The 22,277-nt window shown below is 42.4% G+C and overlaps 1 protein-coding gene and 1 long non-coding RNA gene across 14 annotated transcripts in view; one reads left to right on the top strand and one right to left on the bottom strand.

The window, feature by feature from the left end:
• The window catches only part of cfap65 (cilia and flagella associated protein 65), a 213,429-nt gene that overhangs the window by 106,402 nt on the left and 84,750 nt on the right, over window positions 1–22,277 (top strand). For all 12 annotated transcript variants that reach the window (XM_069935942.1, XM_069935939.1, XM_069935940.1 and 9 more), the window contains 4 exons: window positions 7,232–7,397; window positions 16,220–16,348; window positions 17,193–17,415; window positions 19,862–19,990. In XM_069935942.1, coding sequence (XP_069792043.1) covers window positions 7,232–7,397; window positions 16,220–16,348; window positions 17,193–17,415; window positions 19,862–19,990 — 647 coding nt within the window. The remainder of the gene's footprint in view (window positions 1–7,231; window positions 7,398–16,219; window positions 16,349–17,192; window positions 17,416–19,861; window positions 19,991–22,277) is intronic.
• The window catches only part of LOC138762261 (uncharacterized), a 102,808-nt gene that overhangs the window by 69,440 nt on the left and 11,091 nt on the right, over window positions 1–22,277 (bottom strand). Inside the window, exon 1 of one of the 2 annotated variants that reach the window (XR_011356864.1) lies at window positions 322–401. The exons of the other annotated variant lie outside the window; for it this stretch is intronic. This is a non-coding gene — a long non-coding RNA (uncharacterized lncRNA). Of the gene's footprint in view, window positions 1–321; window positions 402–22,277 lie in introns of those variants that run through there. 2 annotated transcript variants of the gene reach the window in all.

The raw sequence follows: 22,277 nt of genomic DNA, 5'->3' as shown, positions 1-22,277 counted from the left end.
TCTGAAGAAGGGCTCAAGCCTGAAACACCAGCAATATATGTTTGCCTCCAATGGACACTAAAAAGACCAGCTGAGTTCCTCCAGAATTTTGGTGTGTTTTTGGCTCATTCCATACTCCTACTGCTCTCTGCATGAAGAAATTTCGACTAATGTTCTTGCTAAACTTCTACCATTTTACCCTTAACCCATGTCCACTGGTTTGTATCTCACATAACCTCAGGGGAAAAAGCCTACCTGAATTTATCTTTTCCCATCATAATTTTGGATACTTTTTTCAAATCTCCTTTCATTCTTCTAAGCTCCAGAGAATCAAGTCCTAACCTGTTAAATTTTTCCCTCAAGTTTCGGCAACATTTCAGTAGTTGGGTAACCAAAACTGCACACAATCCTCCAAATTTGGCCTCATTAACGCCGTATGCATCTTTACTGTAACATCTCAACTGCTATGATTTATGGCCAATGTGCTAAAAATTTTCTTTATGACCTAATCTACCTGTGATGCCACAAGGTACAATCAAGCTGGCTAAAATTATGTCACATATTTACACAATATTGATGTGAAGAATTATATATCAGTGAACAAATAAAATCAGGAAATGGGGGAAATGCTCAACAAGGTCAAAAACTTACACTTCATCCAATTCTTTGCTTTTATATATACAGTAAAACCTCTGTATATACTGAAAAACCTCACAAAGATTAGCGTATACAGAGCCGTTGTCAATCCCACACTCCTGTTCGGCTCCGAATCATGGGTCCTCTACCGGCATCACCTACGGCTCCTAGAACTCTTCCACCAGCGTTGTCTCCGCTCCATCCTCAACATTCATTGGAGCTACTTCATCTCCAACATCGAAGTACTCGAGATGGCAGAGGCCGACAGCATCGAATCCACGCTGCTGGGTAGGTCACATCGCCAGAATGGAGGACCATCGCCTTCCCAAGATCGTGTTCTATGGCGAGCTCTCCACTGGCCACCGAGACAGAGGTGCACCAAAGAAGAGGTACAAGGACTGCCTAAAGAAAGCTTTTGGTGCCTGCCCCATTGACCGCCGCCAGTGGGCTGATATCGCCTCCAACCATGCATCTTGGCACCTCACAGTTCAGTGGGCAGCAACCTCCTTTGAAGAAGACCGCAGAGCCCACCTCAATGACAAAAGACAAAGGAGGAAAAACCCAACACCCAACCCCAACCAACCAATTTTCTCTTGCAACCGCTGCAACCGTGTCTGCCTGTCCCACATTGGACTTGTCAGCCACAAACGAGCCTGCAGCTGACATGGACTTTACCCCTCCATAAATGTTCGTCCGCGAAGCCAAGCCAAAGAAAGAAGAAGAAAGAAAACTTCTGTTATCCAGAATTCAAGCAACCGGCAAAAAAAATCTCACAAAATAAATAGGTAAAAAATACAGAAGTTTAAAATTGGAGTGCCTCGCCATTCGTTCGCCAATCGTGTAATATGCAACCTCAGGCAACCTGAAAATTCATTTATCCGGCATCTGCCAATCCCCCATAGGCGCCAAATACCAGGGGTTTTACTGTATATTCATGATCATTAAGATCAGTTATTCTAAAAAAAGTGAGAGCAAGTGTAAATAATTCTTAATTTATAATGAATATAAATGTCTTTAAAAAGAAAACAAATTGAAGGAAAAGCAAGCAAATTGTGAGGCAAAAGTAGATTTTGATTAACGGAGGGGGGGTTAACATATCGCTAAAGAGAGAAATAAACAAGAAATTAGGGAGATTTTATAAATCTTCAAGGGTTTTTAAAATGAAAGCAATTGAATGTGGATTAGCAAGAGTCGTGCTTTTATACACGTGAAAAGGAAGGCATTAGGGAAGATAAATGTAGCATCTTGATAGACAAGGATAAATTATGATGGGAAATTAGAGTAGAGATGTGTGTTGTTTTCACAAAAATGTAATAGTGGTGTGGAATCAGTTTTCTGGAAATGTGGAACTTAAAGAATTGCATGTCAGTGAAGAAATAGCTTTGGAAAAAAACCACCTTGAGTGACAAGGGTGATGGGGGTCCTACGATGTTGGCTGCTTTCTTGAGGAGGTGCCTCACATAGATATGACTTCAGGGGATGGGAAGACACAGCTTTTTTTTTCAGATTTATTGTCAGAGTACATACATGGCATCACATACAACCCTGAGATTCTTTTTCTGTGGGCGAGGCAGAATGACCACTTACTGAGAGTGCAAAAAAAAGAATGTGGACAGCGTATACATGTAAACAAATAAAGAACTTTAAACAGATAATGAATGTAAACAAATAAACTATGCAATACAGAGAGAATTTTTAAAAAATAAAGTGTACAGTAAGAGTCCTTAAATGGGTCCCTGATTGAGTTAGTTGTTGAGGAGTCTGATGATGGAGGGGGAGCAGCTGTTCCTGAACCTGGGGGTGTGAGTCTTGTGGTACCTATACCTCTTTCCTGATGGGAGCAGTGAGAACAGAGCATGTGCTGGGTAGTGTGGGTCTTTGATGATTCCTGCTGCTCTCCGACGGCATTGTTCCCTGTACATGCTCTCGATAGTGGGGTGGGTTTTGCGTGTGATGTCTTGAGCTGTGTCCACTATGTTTTAGAGGGCTTTACGTTCAGGGGTATCAGTGTCCCCATACCAAACTGTGATAGAGCTGGTCAGGACTTCCCACCATACCTCTGCAGAAAATTTGCCAAGGTTTCTGGTGTCATACCAAACCTCCGCAAACTCCTGAGGAAGTGGAGGCGCTGATGTGCTTTCTTCACAAACCCTATGATGGATCTGGCTACGTTTGCTACTTTCTGCATTCCTGAACACTAGAACTACCAAGTCAGGTTGTGAAGCAACCATTTGTATACTTTCCACAGCGCACCTGTCGAGGTTTGATGGAATATTCGACAACGTGCCAAATCTTCTCCGATTTCTTGGAAAGTTGAGCCATTAGTGTGCCTTCTTCACAGTTTGAGCAATATGTTTGTCCAAGGAGAGGGCTTCTGATATGTGGACTCCTCAGAACTGAAAGGTACTAACCATCTCCCCCTCTGTCCCATCAATGAAGACAGTTGCAGCCATTACTTCCTAAATCCAACAATAAGCCTCTTGGTCTTAGTGACATTGAGGGTAAGGTTGTTGTTCTAGAGGTCAATGTTCTCTTGGTAGAGTTTTCCTTGTGACTGTGTGGGATCCTTCTGGGTGCACCAGTTTGCTCCAAACATCCTGGTTGGTAGATCAGTGGGCTGCCGCAAAATGTTTTGTTGTGTGTAGGTGATTGGTAGAATCGGGAAAGAGTTGTTGGGAATGCAGGAAGAATAAAATGGAACTTGTGTTAATGAATATTTACTGGACAGTGTGGAATTAGTGAACGAAAGGGTCCATATCCTTTCTGTGTGACTCAATTCATGGGATCAATGGATATAAATAGATATAAAATCTCTCCCTTTAGTTCTACACAAGTAACTAGTGTACTAAAGTTAGTCTAACAAACAAATCTTTATTACTACATGTTAAGAGATTAGTGGCGAGGTTAGTTTAGCAGTTAGCTCAAAGATGTTACAATACTAGAAACCCAGGTTCAAATCTGGCACTGTTTGTAAGGAGTTTGTATGTTCTTCCCGTGTCTGTGTGGGTTTCCTCCCACCTTCAAAACATACGGGGATTGTAGGTGTAATTGGGTAACATTGGCTTGTGGATGTATGTCTACATTTAAAATCGAGCAAAGGGCCTCTTGATGATTTTCTCATGATATCAATTAATGAATATGTTATATTTACACCCTTTAATATTGGAATTGAACAAACATGGAAATCTCTTCATTACCTTTGAAACCTCCTGTATTGTAAAGCAGCCACTCTTCACGGGAGCCCTTTGTCCTCCCCTGGAGACCACAGGACATTTAAGAAAAAGCCTTGATTTCTTTTCACCTCACGTAACATAAATATTTTAAAGGGTTTTTATGTAGTCAGTAGGAGACAAGAACGGAAGAAACCAAAGCTTGACTGCTTCACAAGGAAGTGGTGGGAGGGGGGGTGGGGGGGACAGAAAACTTTGAACAGAATTCTAGGGAAGCCATAGCCAAAAAAAGGTTGAGAATGGCTGAAAGAACAAATCTCAGCTATTTCTGAGCAGGTGTCAAAAGGTATGAAGCAACAATTATAAGATTTATCTTCAACTATTTTTGCTTGATTATAACTGCTTTAATCTCAACTCCAATTGTTTTCTTGCCCTCTGTTGTGAATTTTCCATTTCAAGATTAACTGCAAGTTCAATCGTGATATGCTGTTCCTAAGCAGCAGGAAAAGGATTGAATCTGCCCAAGCTTAATTCATTGGAGAAATTACAAATCAGCCAACCTTTTCATCAACCTGTGCAGCACGTTAAAAGTAATAAGAATATAAGTACATTTGAAATTGGTGTAAGAGTTGGCCATCTGCCCATCTAGCCAGCTCCGCCTTTTAATGATCTGATGATGGGCTCAACTCCACCGAACTGCCTTTTCCCCATAACCTTTCATTCTTCTGCTATGTAAAAATCTATCCAACCTTGTCTTAAATATATTTACTGAGGTACCATCCACTGCTTCAATGGGCAGAGAATTCCTTCTATTCACCACCCTATGGGAAAAGCAAAGGTCCCTTCTCTCTGCCCGCTGTCTTTCCTGATCTCCATCTACCTCTGCTTCAGATCTCCCCATGGTTTACAGTCCTTTGTTTTTGAACTTAAGGATTTGTCCCCAAACATCAAGATACTTATTTTCCATGGAATACATTTGTATGATATTTATATCACTTATCTTTATTTTTTATATTAATGTATGAAATATACTGGGCAGCATGGTTCATGTTGTGGTTAACGCAATGCAATTACAGTGCCATTAACCCGGGTTTGAGTCCACCGCTGTCTTTAATGAGTTTGTATATTCTCCTCATGAACGTGTGGATTTTCTCTGAAGAGAGAGAAAACATTCATATTCCGAAGATAGATGGCATTGATAAATTTATTTGTTCACATGTGTAATTGGGCAGTACAGGCTCGTGGGCTGGAAGGGCTCTTTACCATGCTGTATCTCTAAATTAAATTAACAATTTAAAATAATTAAAAGCAGTTCCTCCTCATCTCTGACATAAATCTAGAGCATCATCTGAATTCACCCTGAGACTATTGCTAAAGAGTTGGTGGCTAAACGTGCAGTAACTTTGATCAGCTAATAACTGAAATAAAAAGTTTCTTTGACACATCTTAATCTAGTCTGTCAAAACGCAGACCTCAGCGCTAATCCCAACGGCAGGTTGTGGCAAGAAGCATACAAAGAGTTCAAAATAAACTCGACAAACACAAATGAAGGCAGCTTTTGTGGCATGGATTGTTTGGGAAGAATGAAATTCAAAACTTTGCAGTTGCAGGAAATCTAAAATCTAAATGGAAAATGCTCCTTCAACAGTTCAGACAAATTCTGTGGAAAGAAGAATAAAATTAATATTTCAGATCTTCACCCATTAACTTTATTTCTCTTTCCATTGGCACTGCCTGACCTGCTGAATGAGGTAGCCTATTTTCATTGGGAAGAACAGCTTGTTTCTGAAGATTCATTGCCTTCAGAGATGTAATTTACAGTAAAATCCCCCTAATCTGGAATTCAAACCACTGGGATAGAAAATTGCAGAAAATAAACAGGTAAAAAACATTAACCTTTAAAATTAGTGCCCCCAAATGGCCATTTTGCCAATCACAATCTCAGGCCACCAGAAAATTCACTTATCCAGCATCTACCAGTCTTTATAGATCCTGGACACCAGGGTTTTTGCTGTAAATGTATTTATTTACAACACAGAATAATCCGAGTCCAGCCATTGAAATCCATACTGCCCAATTACACTCAATGAACCTACTGACCCCATATTATTCTGGAGATGGGAGTACCTGGGGAAAACACAGACAAGTCGCGGAAAGAATGTGTAAACATCTTACAGTGCTGGATTTGAACCTGGGTCGCTGGCACTGTAATAGCGTTGTGCTAGCCAGTACACTGGCTATGCTACCCAATAATTTATTATTTTATGCACAGCATTTCCACACTTAAGCTTATTAAAATGTTTGGCAGATTTTGTGTTTTTATGATACGAGGATTGCCATTTATTTATTCTTTTACGAGCCCAGAGGACCCCAAAACCCAGCAGCAATAGATATTCACCAAGACAAGTGATTCCTTAAACAAAAGTTGCTTTTAATTATCTTTAAACATGAAAACAATCAAACTTTAACTTGTCTATTAACTTACTTAACCTAACTTAGCCCCCTTCTAATTCTAAGTGCACGTGTATGTAATAGATGCGCAAGTTCAGAAAAGTCCTTTGGTTCACAATCCAATCTCACTTCTCATTCCTCCAAGTTCACTGGTTGCAGGCAATTCTTAGACTGTGCACAGAATTTAACATTTATAAAGTTCACCAGGCTTTGGTGCTTGAAAGGTAAATGGTTACCGCTCAGGAAGGTTCTTGTCGATTTTCAGAGAGAATCAGGACATCCACAACTGATGTACTTCCATCAGTCACCTCAGTGTCTTGCTGACAAAACGAGCCCCGTCAGGGTTCTCCAGATGATGACCTCTTTCTTTCAGGTCACCACAGAGTTCCTTTTTGTTTCACTTATTCCAAGTGAAACATTAGACAGCCAGTCCTCTCCTCTTGCATGAACCACAAGGGCTTCAACCAGGCCGTCTTCCAGTCAGGCTTGCCAGCTTGTCCTGTTCCAGTCCCAGCTACTTCTGCTGACTGTAACACTGTCAAGTGATCTGTGCATGTGTGTGTCTTTCTCTCAGAGAGAAAAGCCTGCTTGACTCTCTCTGCTTACAAAACCACATGACCCTCTTACAACAGCAAGCTCTCCTTCCAGACAGCAGTGGATCCAGCATTTTCTTTCATCTGTTGCCTTCTGTAAACAACAATCCATTAGTGAGGTCTCTTTAGCACTCTTCAAAAGTTCTTGCAAAAGCTGTGTAGCCGATATGTCTAGCATTAGCAGAGCTCTAATATTTCAAATAAGATCTGTTTTAAAGTGTTTGTATGTGACCTACACTAACAAACCTTTCCAAATTTATCTCCCCAAATCATATCTATATACTCTGTCTCAATTCCCTGTAACTGTTTTCTATAATTAATGGTAGACATCTTTTGTTGATGTTGTACACTGCAATTGCAAATTGTATACGTGGTAATTGCCATCTGTACTCCTCCCTTCAGGTTGAGAAAGAACATATACACCTGGGAGACATCCTGGTAGGCAATACTCAGTCAGGTGACCTTGTACTGCTGAACAATGAGTCATGCTCTTTAAACTTTTCCCTTAATGTGAAGCAAGATATCACAGGACCGTGTGACCCTGATGCTGTTGTAAATGATCCAATGGGTAAGTGCGGAGGTATGGGATATATTATACAATACAATCTGTAGGGAAGCAGACCTTGAGAAAGTTATAGATTAGGCATTCCCCCCTTGACAAGTTCAGGTGAGCCTCATCCCGGTAAGGGGATGAGAGGATTTGAAGAATAGTTCAAGTTTATAATCATCCGATTGTAGAAGTACAACCCGATTTTTTTTTTAAACTTTAAAAAAAAACATTCTTCAGTCCATAAACAAAAAAACAACTGTATGCAGTACATTGTTAAATAAATAGTCGAGCCTTAGATGGTTAGTGTGAGCAGTCATTCAGCATTCTCACTGCCAATGGGAAGAAGCTGTTTCTTCATACTGGCTCTGATACTCTTGCATCTCTTTCCTCGATGGGAATAGTTGAAAGATGCTGTGTGCAGAGTGGAAGGGGTGCTCCACGATTCTGATAGTTCACATCGATGGGGTTGGAGGGTCTCCAGTGATCCTCCCTGTCACTCTTATGGTCCTGTGGATTGAACTCTGGTCCATTTCTCTGCAGCAACTGCACCCCACTGTGAAGCATCCAGTCAGGACGCTCTCAATAGAGCTTCTATAGAAGGTTAACATGATGGTGGATGGTAACCTTGAGTTAGGAGTGAGGAGATGTTGAGTGTCCACGATGGGCCACAAGTTAAGTGAACTCCAAGGAACTTGATGCTCTCCACTCTCTCCACTGCAGAGTTGTTGATGTGTAGTGGAGGGTGGTCATTCCTAGTTCTCCTGAAGTCCACGATCATCTCCTTCGTCTTGCCATCTCGAAACTCAGGTTGTTCCTCTCACAGCTTTTCATGAGATTTTCCACCTCTTCTCTGTAACATAGTTGTTGCTGATGAGGCCGACGACTGTTGTGTCATTTAGCAAACTTGATGATATTATTGGAGCTGGATCTGGCGATGCATTCATGGGTCTGTTGTGTTAAAAGGAGCAGGCTGAGCACACAGCTCTGAGGTGTGTAAGTGCTCAACATAACAGTTCTCAGCGTTCTGCTACCAACCCTGACAGACTTCCATTAGGAAGTCCAGAATCCTGTTACAGAGAGTGGTTTTGAGTCTCAACAAGGACAGTTTCTCCACCAGCCTCTGGGGAATGATTGTGTTAAATGCTAAGCTGGAACAACATCCTAGCATATGAAACATTGTTCTCCAGGTGGGTCAGGACAGAGTGAAGGGACAATGCTAAAGCATCGAATGTGAAATGGTTTCTTCAGGTGAATTGAAATGGGTTCAGCATTTCTGGGAGATGTGCTCTGATGCCTTTCTTCAGCAGACGCTTGAAGCATTTCATAATGGTGGAGGTCAGTGCCACAGGGCAGTAGTCATTGAGGCCTGTTATTTTCACCCTCTTGGGTACCAGGATGATGGTGGCTGTCTTGAACCCTGCGGGAATGATGGACTGCTGCAGTGAGGTGTGGAAGATTTCATGAAGTTTTCCACTCTGCTCTGTAGTGTGAATCATATAACATAGAACATTACAGCACAATCCAGGCCCTTCGGCCCACGATGTTGTGCCGCCCTACATTAACCTACACAACTCCCTTAGCTTCAACATAGCTACGGAAAAGGATATAAGCAGTCAAACTGGGAAAGTGCTAATTTTGAAGAGATGAGGCAGGAAATATGTGAGTAAATTGGAAACAGATGTTCAAGGGTGAAAGCACAGAAGTAACGTGGAGGAAGTTTAGGGATCACGTGCAAGGTTCTAGATAGGTTTGTCACACTGGGACAAGTAAAAGATGGTAGGAAAAGGGATCCATGGCTGACAAAACAGGTCAAGAAGAAGGAAGCATACATTAGATATAGGAAACAGGAAGAGCTCATGAGAAATATAAGGTGGCCAGGAAGGAGTTTAAGAAAGGAATTAGAAGAGTTCAAAGGGGGCAGGAGAAGACCTTGGGATGTAGGATTAAGGAGAACCCCAAGATATTCTATGTGTATGTGAAGAACAGAAGGATGATGAGAATGAAGGTAGGGCCACTAAAGGATAGAGGAAGCATCATGTGCCTGTAGGAGGAGGAGGATGGGGAAGTCATAAATAAATATTGTAGTTTGCTTCAGTGTTCAGAAGAGGAAAGGACCTTGATCAGGGTGAGGTCAAAATAGAACAAGCCTGTGTGCTGGATGATGTGGAGATTAAGGAGAGGAAGTATTGGATTTTCTTAAAAGCATTAAGATTGATAAGTCCCCGGGGCTGGACATGATATATCCCAGACTGCTGTGGGAAGTGAGAGAAGAGATAGCTGGGTCAGTAGCTACAATCTTTGTATCCTCTTCGGCCACAGGGGAGGTGCCAGAGGATTGGAGAATGGCAAATATATTCCCCTTGTTTAAAAAAGGTAAAAGGTGGAATCCTGGGAATTATAGCCCGGTAAATCTTCCGTCAGTGGTGCGTAAACTACTGGAGAGGATTCTTAATGATAGGATCTATGAGCATTTGGAGAAGTCCAGTCTACTCAAGGATAGGCAGCATGGCTTTGTGAGGGGGAAGGTCCTGCCTCATGAGCCAATTTAGTTTTTCCAGGAGGTAACAAAAGAAATTGATGAGGGTAGGGCAGTAGATGTGGTCTACATGGATTTTAGCAAGGCATTTGACAAGGTCCCCAATGACAGACTCATCCAGAAAGTCAGGAGGCACGGAATCAGTGGAACCTTGGCTGTGTGGATTTTAAAAATTGGCTTGTCGGAAGAAAGCAGACAGTATTAGTGGAAGGTGCAGTCCAGATCAGTAAAAGTACCTCCAAGACCATCGCATTGAGCATGGGGGGCTGCCTAGGGTTGCGTGTTTAATCGACTGCTGTTCTCTCTGCTGACCCCACGACTGTGCAGCTAAACACAGCTTGAACCACATCATCAAGTTAACTGACGATACGACCGTGGTGAGCCTGATTAGTAAGAATGATGGGTTAGTGTTCAGAGATGAGGTGCAGTCACTAACGGATTGGCACAGAGTCAACAACCTGTATATGATCAAATATTTGTTAATATTGTTAATTTGTTAATATTATTAAATTTGTTAATTTTGTTAATAAAACAAAAAAGATGGTTGTCGACTTCAGGAGGACACAAAGGGATCACTCTCCGCTGACCATTGACAGCTCCACTGTTGAGGTAGTCAAGAGTATCATGTTCCTTGGGGTGCACAGCAGAGAATCTCATCAGGTCCTTTAACACCAGCTCCATGTTCATCTTGTTCATCTCTCACCCTCCATCCTCACTACATTCTACAGAGTAGAACTGCATTACCACCTGACTTAGAACCTGTACCACCTCTGACCCTGCAGAGGATGGTGAAGTCAGCAGAAATGATCATTGGGAGCTCTCTTCCTACCATGAAGGACATCTACAAATTTCAATGCAGGCAATAGGCAGCAAACATTGTAAAGGACTCCACACCCCCCCCCCCTGTGATAGTACAGATTCTATCACCAATGTGTATATGTACAGATGTACAGATGGTAGTGTAGGATGACTGTGATTGGCTGAGAGTGTAGCCACACCTACTGGCAGGTCTTAAAGGATTGCTCCTAGCCAGACCAGATCATTCTGAACTGGTCGACCTACTTGTAATATGCACCGGTCTTTTAGTTAATAAAAGCCTTGGTTTGGATCAACGAGTCTTTGGTTCTTTCAACGCGCACTACACCCCCCACCCCCATGTAAACTGTCCTCCCTTCTGCCATCTAGTAGGAAGTACTGCAGCACTCAGGCCCTTACATCCAGATTGGGTAACATGGAGTGTTACTGTATACATCTTAATATTTTAATGTGTTTAACTTCTATTTATGTAAATATCATCGTCATGGTGGGGAGCTGGCTGATGGAGGACCTCAGTTTTCTTCAGGCTGACTTCCAGGCCAAACATTTTGGCAGTTTCCGCAAAGCAGGACGTCAAGCGCTGAAGAGCTGGCTCTGAATGGGCAACTAAAGCGGCATCATCTGCAAAGAGTAGTTCACGGACAAGTTTCTCTTGTGTCTTGGTATGAGCTTGCAGGCGCCTCAGATTGAAGAGACTGCCGTCCGTGCGGTACCGGATGTAAACAGCGTCTCCATCGGGCACACAAAACTCAAAACGGTCAACCAGTTTACCTATCTCGGCTGCACCATTTCATCAGATGCAAGGATCGACAATGAGATAGACAACAGACTCGCCAAGGCAAATAGCGCCTTTGGAAGACTACACAAAAGAGTCTGGAAAAACAACCAACTGAAAAACCTCACAAAGATAAGCGTATACAGAGCCGTTGTCATACCCACACTCCTGTTCGGCTCCGAATCATGGGTCCTCTACCGGCACCACCTACGGCTCCTAGAACGCTTCCACCAGCGTTGTCTCCGCTCCATCCTCAACATCCATTGGAGCGCTCACACCCCTAACGTCGAGGTACTCGAGATGGCAGAGGTCGACAGCACCGAGTCCACGCTGCTGAAGATCCAGCTGTGCTGGATGGGTCACGTCTCCAGAATGGAGGACCATCGCCTTCCCAAGATCGCATTATATGGCGAGCTCTCCACTGGCCACCGTGACAGAGGTGCACCAAAGAAAAGGTACAAGGACTGCCTAAAGAAATCTCTTGGTGCCTGCCACATTGACCACCGCCAGTGGGCTGATAACGCCTCAAACCGTGCATCTTGGCGCCTCACAGTTTGGCGGGCAGCAGCCTCCTTTGAAGAAGACCGCAGAGCCCACCTCACTGACAAAAGGCAAAGGAGGAAAAACCCAACACCCAACCCCAACCAACCAATTTTCCCTTGCAACCGCTGCAATCGTGTCTGCCTGTCCCGAATCGGACTGGTCAGCCACAAACGAGCCTGCAGCTGACGTGGACTTTTTACCCCCTCCATAAATCTTCGTCCGCGAAGCCAAGCCAAAGAAAGAAAGAATGTAAATATGCACCGTGGTCCTGGAGAAACACTATCTTTACAAGCATGGGATGAATGATAAATAAAGGAGACTTAACTTGAAGTATTCTGCCTGCAGGTCAGTGACTAGTGGAATGCTGCGAGGATCTGTTCTGGGACCCCTGCTCTTTGTGATTTTTATAAAAGACAGCTGGATGAAGAGGTAGAAGGATCGGTCAGTAAGTGTGCAGATAACATGAAAGTTGGAGGAGTTGTGGATGGAGCTGAAGACTGTCGAAGGTTGCAAGAGGATGCAGAGTTGGGCTGAAAAGTGGAAGATGGAGTTCAATCTGAATAAGTGAGGCATTTTGGAAGGGCTAACCAGAAGGCTGAGTACAAGGTTAATGGTAGGTTACTTAAGAGTGCAGATGAACAGAGGGACCTTGGTTTTCAAATCTATACATCCCTTAAGGTTGCTGTATAGGTTGACAGGATAGTTAAGAAGACTGATAGTTAAGATGCTGGATTCATTAATAGGGGGATTGAGTTCAGGAGTAGAGAGGTTATGTTGCAACTTTATAAATCTCTGGTGTTTACTTCTGGTCACCTCATTATAGGAAGGATGTGGAAGCTATGAAGAAGGGGCAGAGGAGATTTACTAGGATGTTGCCTGGATTGGAAAACAAGTCTTATGAGGCAAGGCTATCAGAGCTGGGACTTTTCTCTTTGGAGCGTAGAAGGATGAGAGGAGACTTGATAGAGGTTTATAAGATTATGAGAGGCATAGATAGGGTGGACGGCCAACACCTGTCTCCCAGGGCAGGATCAGAAAACACCAGAGCACATATGTACAAAGTGAAGGGAGGGAAGTTTAGGGCAGACATCAGGGGTAAGTTTTTTTCACAGAGAGTTGTATGTGCCTGGAATGCCTTGTTGGGGATGGTGGTGGAAGCTGAAACATTAGGGGCATTTAAGAAACTCTGAGACAGGCATATGGTTGGAATAAAAATAGAGGGTTACAGGTAGAGTGGGTTTAGTACTCTTTTTAGGAAGATATTTGTTGGCACAATATTGAGGGCCGAAGGGCCTGTACTGTACTGTGCTGTTATGTTCTATGTTCTAATCTACCCATAACCCTCTATTTTTTTTATTGCATCCATGTGCCTGTCTCAGAGTCTTTTGAATGTCCCTATTGTACCAGCCTCCACCACCATCCTTGGCAATGCATTCCAGGCACCCACTACTCTTTGTGTACCCTAACATTTATCTCTTGATGTCTCCCCTAAACTTTCCGCCCTTCACCATGTATAGATGTCCTCTGGTGTTTGCACTCTCGACCCAGAAATAAAAGACAAATATTACAAGTTGAAGATGATTATGCTTTCAGTGGAGAACTTGATGTCAATAAGTATTGACAAGGAGAAGAATAGCCACCAAAATAAAATTAGATTTAAAATTGAAAAAAAGCATAGTATATTGGGCAAATTATTCATGAGTAAATTTGTTTCACTTAAAGAGATCAATAAATAGAGGAGAGGGATTTAATATAACGAGTTGAAGAAGCCCATTTTTGCCAGGAGGTTACTGTGAGTCTGAAGATCATTGCCTGAAAAAGTTCTTCAAGGCAGACACTGATCACATTTAAAGGAACCATAGAACACCACAGAACAGAAACAGGCCCTTCGGCTCATCTAGTCTGTGCCAAATTATTATTCTGCCCCGTCCCACTGACCTGAACCTTCCATACCCTTCCGATCTATTTTCCTATCCAATTTTTTCTTAAATGCCAAAATAGAACCTGCATAAATCACATGGATGAGAAATTCAAAATGTTATATCTACCAGAGCAAGGACCAAGAACTGGGAACAGACTTAGTGTCATAGAGGCATACAGCACGGAACAGCCCTTTCCTCATTCTGAGCTCATCTGGTTGACGTTTGGATCAGTGGCTGTCAGATCTTGCCATTGACTTCCATCTTCCCTCAATAAGTGAATAAAGAAGCTTAAGTTTTTAGTTACATTTTTAGAAGATGTATTTTTTCTTCCTGATTCAAGACTTACTGACAGAAAGACCACAAACTGTCTAGGTTTTGTTATATAAACAAAATAGAGAGAGTGCAGAGAAGGTTCACGAGAATGTTGACAGGATTTCAAGGTTTGAGTTACAGGGAAAGGTTGTGCAGACTGGGGCTTTTTTCTCTGGAGCGTAGAAGATTGAGAGGGGACTAGATAGGGGTGTTTAAGATTTTAAAAGGGACAGACAGAGTAAACGTGGATAGGCTTTTTCAATTAAGAGTGGGGGAGATTCAAACTAAAGGGCATGGTTTAAGATTGAAGGGGGAAAATTATAAGGGGAACATGAGGGGAAATTTCTTTACGCAAAGGGTGGTGGGGATGTGGAATGAGCTTCTGACAGACGTGGTCGAGGCGGGATCATTGGTTACATTTAAGGAAAGACTGGATCGTTACATGGATAGGAGAGGACTGGAGGGGTATGGACCGGGTGCTGGTCAGTGGGACTAGGAGGGTGGGGATTTGTTACAGCATGGACTAGTAGGGCCGAACTGGCCTGTTCTGTGCTGTAAGTGGTTATATGGTTATATTTACATGGAGAGGAGAGGACTGGAGGGGTATGGACCGGGTGCTGGTCAGTGGGACTAGGAGGGTGGGGATTTGCTACGGCATGGACTAGTAGGGCCGAACTGGCCTGTTCTGTGCTGTAAGTGGTTATATGGTCATATGGTTATATAAAACATCAAGCCCCATTCTTCTGAGCACTGGCACAGCTCAGGACTGTGTGCTCAGCCCACTACTGTTCACGCTGCTGACTCAAGACTGCCCTGCTAGATTCAGTTCTAACAGAATCATCATATTTACAGATAATACAACAGTAGGTTGTCTCATCGACAACAATAATGAGTCGCTTTACAATGAGAAAGCTTGTTAAAAGGTTTGAGAATAACAACCTGATCACATGCAACTCGGAGAAGATGAAGGAGATGACTGTGAACTTCAGAGAAATCAATGGTTCCGTCATGGAGAGAATTGAGAGCATGAAGATCTATACTGGACCCACAAGGCCTCCTCACTAGTCGGGAAGGCACGGCAGTGCCTAAACTTCCTAAGAGGGCTGAGGAGAGCAACGTTACCAGACAGACCCCATCTTGACAACCTTTTTCAGTGGCTCCATCGAGAGGGTCCTGCCTGGCTGCATCATTGTGTGGGATAGTAACTGCAAAGAATCGGACCGGGTCTACACAGAGAATCATTAAAAAAGCCGAGAGGATCTCTGGGGGTCTCTCTTTCCTCTGTTGGTGAGCATTGTCCAAATAGGGCTCAAGGAATTATCAAGGACCCTTTCCATCCAGCAAACAGTATCCTTAACCCACTGCCATCAAGTAGGTTGGACGGGAATCAAAATCAGTTTTGCCATGCTGGGGACCATCTTCTTCTCACAGGCTATGAGATTGATAAAGAGTCCCTTTTAACTGTGTAAATCATCCCAAATATTTGTATATAATTAATTTTGATTATTTATGTGATCATTATGAACTGTTTTTGTGTATGCACCATGGTCTGGAGAGATGATGTTTTGTTGGGTTTTATGTGTACCAACCATTGATAATAAACTTGAACTTTAGATGAAGGAGGTTTGCTCTAAAATTATAAGGTCATTCGAAGCAAATGTCATGAAGCACTCCTTTGGAGAAAGGATAGTAAAATTCTCCCACAAAAAGCTTTTGAATTTGAGAATTTTCAGAAGTGAAATCGATAGATTATTGCTTAGTAATGATGTTTGGGGTTATAGAACCAAAATTGAATTATAAAGGAGATCAGCTGTGAATGGTGTAAAGGTCTTGAGGGACTGAACTGTCTAATCCTGTTTCTATGCCACATTTTGCTCACCTATGACATGTCTATTTATGTTATAATTTGTTTTGTGAGAAATGTATGTTTCCTCAGCTTTTGAATTGGAAAACCATCACGGCACGATACCCGCGAGGTCAAGACTTTACTTTCGGTTTGTCGCACGACCTGTTCGAAGACTTCATTATACTTGGACAATTAGGTCCAAAATCCTTTCTGCTAAAGGTGATTAATGGAATAGGTAGTGGATTTTTCTTCTGAGACTCGGTGGCAGATCTTATCACTTGCATTTCACTATAGATTCACGTGAATAGTTCGAAGGCTTGTTCATCTGGTTGCAACTGGGTAGGATGCAAAATTGTTCCTAATTTAACGGGCCTCAACAACTTGTGGGTTGTAATTCCATGAGATCACCACTCTCTGAGTGAAGGCATTTCTCCTCATCTCAGTCCTCATGGCTTTCTCCTTATCCTTGTTCTGGACTTCTCCAACATCAGGAACATTCTTCTTGTGCCTAACGTGTGTACACCTTTCAGATTTTCAATAAGATACCTTCTCTTCTAAATTCCTAGGAGCATAACCCTGGTCTATCCAAACTTTCTTCGCTCGTCTTGCATGCCATCTCAGGGATCAATCGCTCGTCTTGCATGCCATCTCAGGGATCAATCTGGTGAACACTCACTGCTCTCCCTCAGGAGCAAGAATGTCCTTCCTCAGCTGAGGAGACCAAAATTATACACAGTACTCAAGGTGCAGCCTCACCAAGCCCCACACATCTGCAGTAAGACCTTCCTACTTCCATTTCCAAATCTTCTCACGAAAAAAAGGCCATAAATGGAAAAGTTGACAATTACTCTAGATTGGGTCCAGAGTTTTTGGGTCAGGCTCAGGCCATACCCCAGCTATTGAGTAACATTAAAATTAGCTGCTGAACTTAAGTTCCAATGAAGTTGTTTCATTTCGTATGTAAATTGGAGTTCATTATTCCCCTAGAATTTGAGTTGCCAACCTATCTCCTACACAGTACAAGTGAGCGCTAACTCCTGTTCATTTCCTCTAATCCTTTCAGCATTGGGGGCCGATACAGATGAGGAGGAGAAGCCTTTATGCAGTGTGACAGCGGACGGCGTGTATCCAATGATATTCATTTCAGATGCTCGTTGCCTGGGGAGCATAAGTGGGATCAGCAAACAGCAGCTATGGCGACTCTTCTCCCTCAACATACTCAACGAGTACCTGCAGCGTGACCCCACTGAAGGCGAGCTGCTGTATCAGGTGCCAACCAGACACAGGTAAAGATACAGGGCCAATATGCAGTACAAGCAAAGAAACGGACAAGCAAGGACTGATGGCGAGTTAAATCTTAATTTAAGATTCCTTTATTGTCATGTAATAAAAACAATGCAATATTACGCAGAATTTGCTTATGTCTGCTGTAAGGCAGACAAATTTGCAATTGGCAGAATTTGCCTAAAGCACCTTACAGTGAGAGAAATAATCATCTTTAGGACATCTTAATCTGTTCTGTCCTTTATGTGTTCTGTCCTTCATGTAGAATGCAGACAGACGCAGGCAGTCACTGACAGTATTGGAAACATGGATGAAACCCCCATGAATTTCGACATGATAGGCATTAAGACGGTGGAATGTAAAGGTGTGAAAAATGTGCCAGCCAGAAGTACAGGCCATTAAAGGGCCAGGTTTACTGAGGTGCATGGCCAACGAGACTAAGTTAAAACCCATGGTAATCTTCAAGTGCAAAATTAAACCTAAAATTAAACTCCCACCCGATGCTTTTGTCCATTTTCATGAAAAAGGATGGATGTATGAAAATAACGTAAAACTATGGAGAGACAATGTGTGGAACAGGCGGCCAAGCAATATACGCAAGGATCGGAGTTTGTTGGTCTGGGATATGTTTCACAGCCATTTAACTGATAACACTAAAAATAGATTAGCACTAAATAATACTGTGATTGCTGTTATACCAGGTGGTTCAACCATTCAAAGATCATGTGCATGAAGAATGGAATAATTGGATGCCAAGTGCTGAAAAATCCTTTACAAAAGGCAGGCAATGCGCACTGCATCATTTGATGTCTGAGTGATTTGGTGATCAAAGCATGGGATAAAGTGAGGGTAGAAACTGTAATAAAAATCTATCAAAAAGTGCAGTATCTCCAGTGCATGGAGGATGATTTATTGTGTGGGACATTGATGACAAAGCAGAAACCGACTCAACAGATTCAGACTCGGATCCGTATGACAGTGGAAACAGTGAGACTCCAGATGTACTTGCTGCGATCCTTGATTTTGAAGGATTTGAGATGTGTTTTCTTACAATAAAAATATCTTTTTAATATTAAAATTTGTTGTAGGGTGGGGTCTTGGGTGGGTTATGGAACCAATCAAGTGGTAATTTAAGTAGAATTTTAAGGTCACATTTTTGTATCTGGCCTTTAAGATGACCCCTGTTTTTGGCATGTTTTTTGGGTGATTCAAGAGTCATCTTATACCCCAAAATATACGGTATATAACACTATAAAAGAAAAAAAATCCAAAGGGTAGAAGCTCTTTCATGAGATGTGGACATCGCTGCCACTTTAAATTTTTTAAATTACCAGTAATTTAAAAAAAAATTAGACATACAGCATGGTAACAGGCCATTTCAGCCCACGATCCTCTGCCACCCAATTGACCAACAATCCCCGGTATTTTTCGAACAGTGGGAGGAAACTGGAGCTCCCGGGGAAAACCCATGCAGACACAGGAAAAACATACAAACTCCTTGCAGACAGCGTGGGATTTGAACCCTGGTCCCGATGGCTGGCAATATAATAGAGTTGCGCTAACCGTGCCACCCCCTTATGAGTTGATTCCCTGTTACACCTTAACTGAGGAGACAATTTTTAAATTGAACTGTATTTTTTATTATCTCAAAGGCTTTGTTTTTTGTGCTATCCAGGAAAGTTAACTCATAGAGTCAGTGTTTATATCTAGTTCAGACTAGTTAAAGATGGTAGATTTCATTTGCTGAAGTAAACTAAATAGGTTTTTAAACAAAAAAAATTATCACTAATTTTCTCTTTAATTCCTGCTTAGTTAAGTAACTTGAAAAGAATAGAACGGCACAGTGGGCGTGCCGATAAACACAATGCCTTTACTGATTCAGAAATCAGGACTTGGATTCGAATCCCGCGCTGTCTGTAGGGAGTTGGTACGTTCTCCCCATGTCCATGTGAGTTTTCCCCGGGGCTTCCAGTTTCCTCCCACCCTTCAAAACGTACGGGGTGGAGGTTAATTTGGTGTAAATTTGGTGGAACAGGCTCATGGGCTAAAATAGCCTGTTATCTTGCGTATGTCTAAATTTAAAATTTAACCTGAATAGACGTTAAGTAACTTGAAAAAAATAAAGTTGATCAGCAACAATGGTGAAATTTAAGCTTATATTTGAGAATCAATGGAAAAGGCCTCTGGACACAAGCCCTGTAAATTAATCGCTTAAATGAGCCCCCTTAAGTTCTTAAACATAATGAGAAGGATGAGGGCAAAATTCCTTATGTGAAGCAATGTGGATCAGTGTAAATGTGTGGGTACTTTGTGGATTTGGAACTTCCAGAGTACTTTTACCCGAGCTTACTGGCCAATTTGTCCATTGATGCTATGTATTGTGAACCCACTTAAGTTTTTTCAGCTTTGGAAGATTCAACCGACAATCTTTCCTATTTAAACTTGCAGCACAAGCCGATGCCCCCCTGTGTCAACCCCTGTGATGGTGGACTTCAACTTTGGAGCAGCGCCTGTGTGTTCAGATCCTGCCATCGTTCTGCTAATGCTGGAGAATAGGGAGATCTTGCCTGTTGACTGGTGGGATAATAACCCAATAAAGACTGCAATAAAGCTGTATTTCAGAAAACAGATCTACAAGAACAATGCTGGAGAAACTCAGCTGGTCAAACAGTGTACTTTGTTTACAAAGATAAAGATACATAACAAGGGCTCAAGCCTGAAATGTTGGTTATATATTTTTTTTTGCGATTATACACTGTTTGACTTGCTGAGTTTCTCATTTGAGCATTGTTTTTACTTCAACCGTGGTGTCTGCAGACTTTAGTGTTTTCCTTAAGATTATGAGAGGCATAGATAAGGTAGAAGGCCTCTTTTTCCCAAGGGCAAGAGTAACAAACACGAGAGAGCATCTGTACTTTGGCCCATGAACTTTGAACAGTCCTAGGGGGTGGGGGTGGGGGCATAACTAAAGAAAAAAAGCTTGACAATAGCTGCTGTAGAATTTCCTCTCTAAATACTGTGTCGATATTCAATGTAAGTTTATTGTCATATACATTAAGTACATGCAGTGAACAGATGCACCAAAATTCTGCAGCCATACAGATAGAACCATGACAACAGTAAAAATTTAAATGACCACAAATGCAATACAGAAGAAGAGGTAGTAAATATCAAAGGATAGATAAGTAAATGTTCACAGTTGCAGTTTGTGGAAACAAAAGTGAAATTTCAGTAGTGCAGACAGACTTTTTTGGTGGTCCTAGGGTAATTCATGATCATATTCTTCCAAATCAATAGTAAAATCCTCATCCTCCCTTACCTCAACCTCCATCACACCAGAAGCATCATTAACTTGAACAATTACACCTAATTAGCCTACACCCCCATTATGTTTTTGAAGGGTGCGAGGAAACTGGAGCCCCCAGGGAAATCCCATGCAGACAGCATGGGATTCGAACCCCTGTCCTGATCACTGGTGCGCAATGGCATCCATGTTTCTGTAATAGCCATATTATCCCAATCCCACACCACAAGCTTCTGTGAACTTAATAACTAGAAAAACAAGCCTTTCCACATAACCTGGTTTATGGAAATACGACAATGCAATTTCTTTAAACATTTAGATATACAGCACAGGAAAAGTTCTTCTAGCCCCTAAGTCCATGCCACACAAATACTCCCCCCATAAATTTTGGACACTGGGTGAAACTGGATCACCCAGAGGAAACCCACACAGACTCCTCACAGACAGCCCCAAATTCGAGCCCAGGTCACTGGCGCTGTAATAGTATTGCACTAACTGCTGTGCTAACCGTGCGGCACAAAATATTTTTCCAAGTAGTAGGAGTTATAATAATACAATGTCTGATGTGTTTGATTAGTTTAACCATACCGAACGCTATGGTGAATATTTGATGAAATTAAAGAATTATAGCAATTGTACATAGAGTGATATTATGTGGGTACAAAGAGCCCATTTCACATCATTCCTTGTACTTCTGGCACAAAAACATGGGGCTTCTCAGGAACCCCGAAGTAATCTAGCAAGTTCCTATTTGCGTTTTATGTCGTAAACTTAGTGCCTGAAAGGAAATAGCGTTTTCTCCTCCATGGAGGAGGAGCTTAGCAGGTCAAGCAGCATTATTGGCAGAAAAAAGAAATATCCATGTTTTGGGTTGGAACTCTTCATCAAAGTTCACCTGTACTAAATTGAGTGGAAATGCAAATTGTGCAGAGGAATGCAGAGAAGTTAATTGAATGTGCAAGGGCCTAGTGGATGTACAGGTTGCACTTTAATCCAGCAATGCTGGGACCTGGCCATTGCCGGATGACAGAAGACCCCGAAAAACAGAAATTGATCCCTAAGGGTAGAATATCAAAGGCAGAACTAAGCTTAAAACTGGAAATAAAAACTGTCGGGAGGCACAGTTAGCAAAACGCCTGTACAGTGCCAGTGATCGGGAGTTGGACCCCGGGTCATGATTGCTGGTACTGTGAGGATTGAATCTGCTGCCGTTAGTACAGCTGTCCTTACAGACAGGGCGGGACTCGAACCCAAGTCCCAATCACGGCAGATTCAACCTTTACAGCGCCAGCAATCAGGACCGGGGTTCAAGTTTTGCACAGTCTGTAAGGAGTTTGTACTAACGTCCCAATCGCTGGTGCTGTAAAGGTTGAATCTGCTGCCGTGCGGGACTCGAACCCAAGTCCCAATCATGGCAGATTCAACCTTTACAGCGCCAGCAATCAGGACCGGGGTTCAGGTTTTGCACTGTCCGTAAGGAGTTTGTACTAACGGTGGCAGATTCAAAACGTGCCAGATCACGGGAGTTGTCGGACCACAGAGTGCCAGATAATAGAGGTT

This window comes from Narcine bancroftii, chromosome 4, assembly GCF_036971445.1.
Source record: "Narcine bancroftii isolate sNarBan1 chromosome 4, sNarBan1.hap1, whole genome shotgun sequence".
Classification (NCBI taxonomy): domain Eukaryota; kingdom Metazoa; phylum Chordata; class Chondrichthyes; order Torpediniformes; family Narcinidae; genus Narcine; species Narcine bancroftii.
The sequence above is the reverse complement of the archived record's forward strand: the minus strand, read 5'-3'. Positions and strand labels throughout refer to the sequence as shown.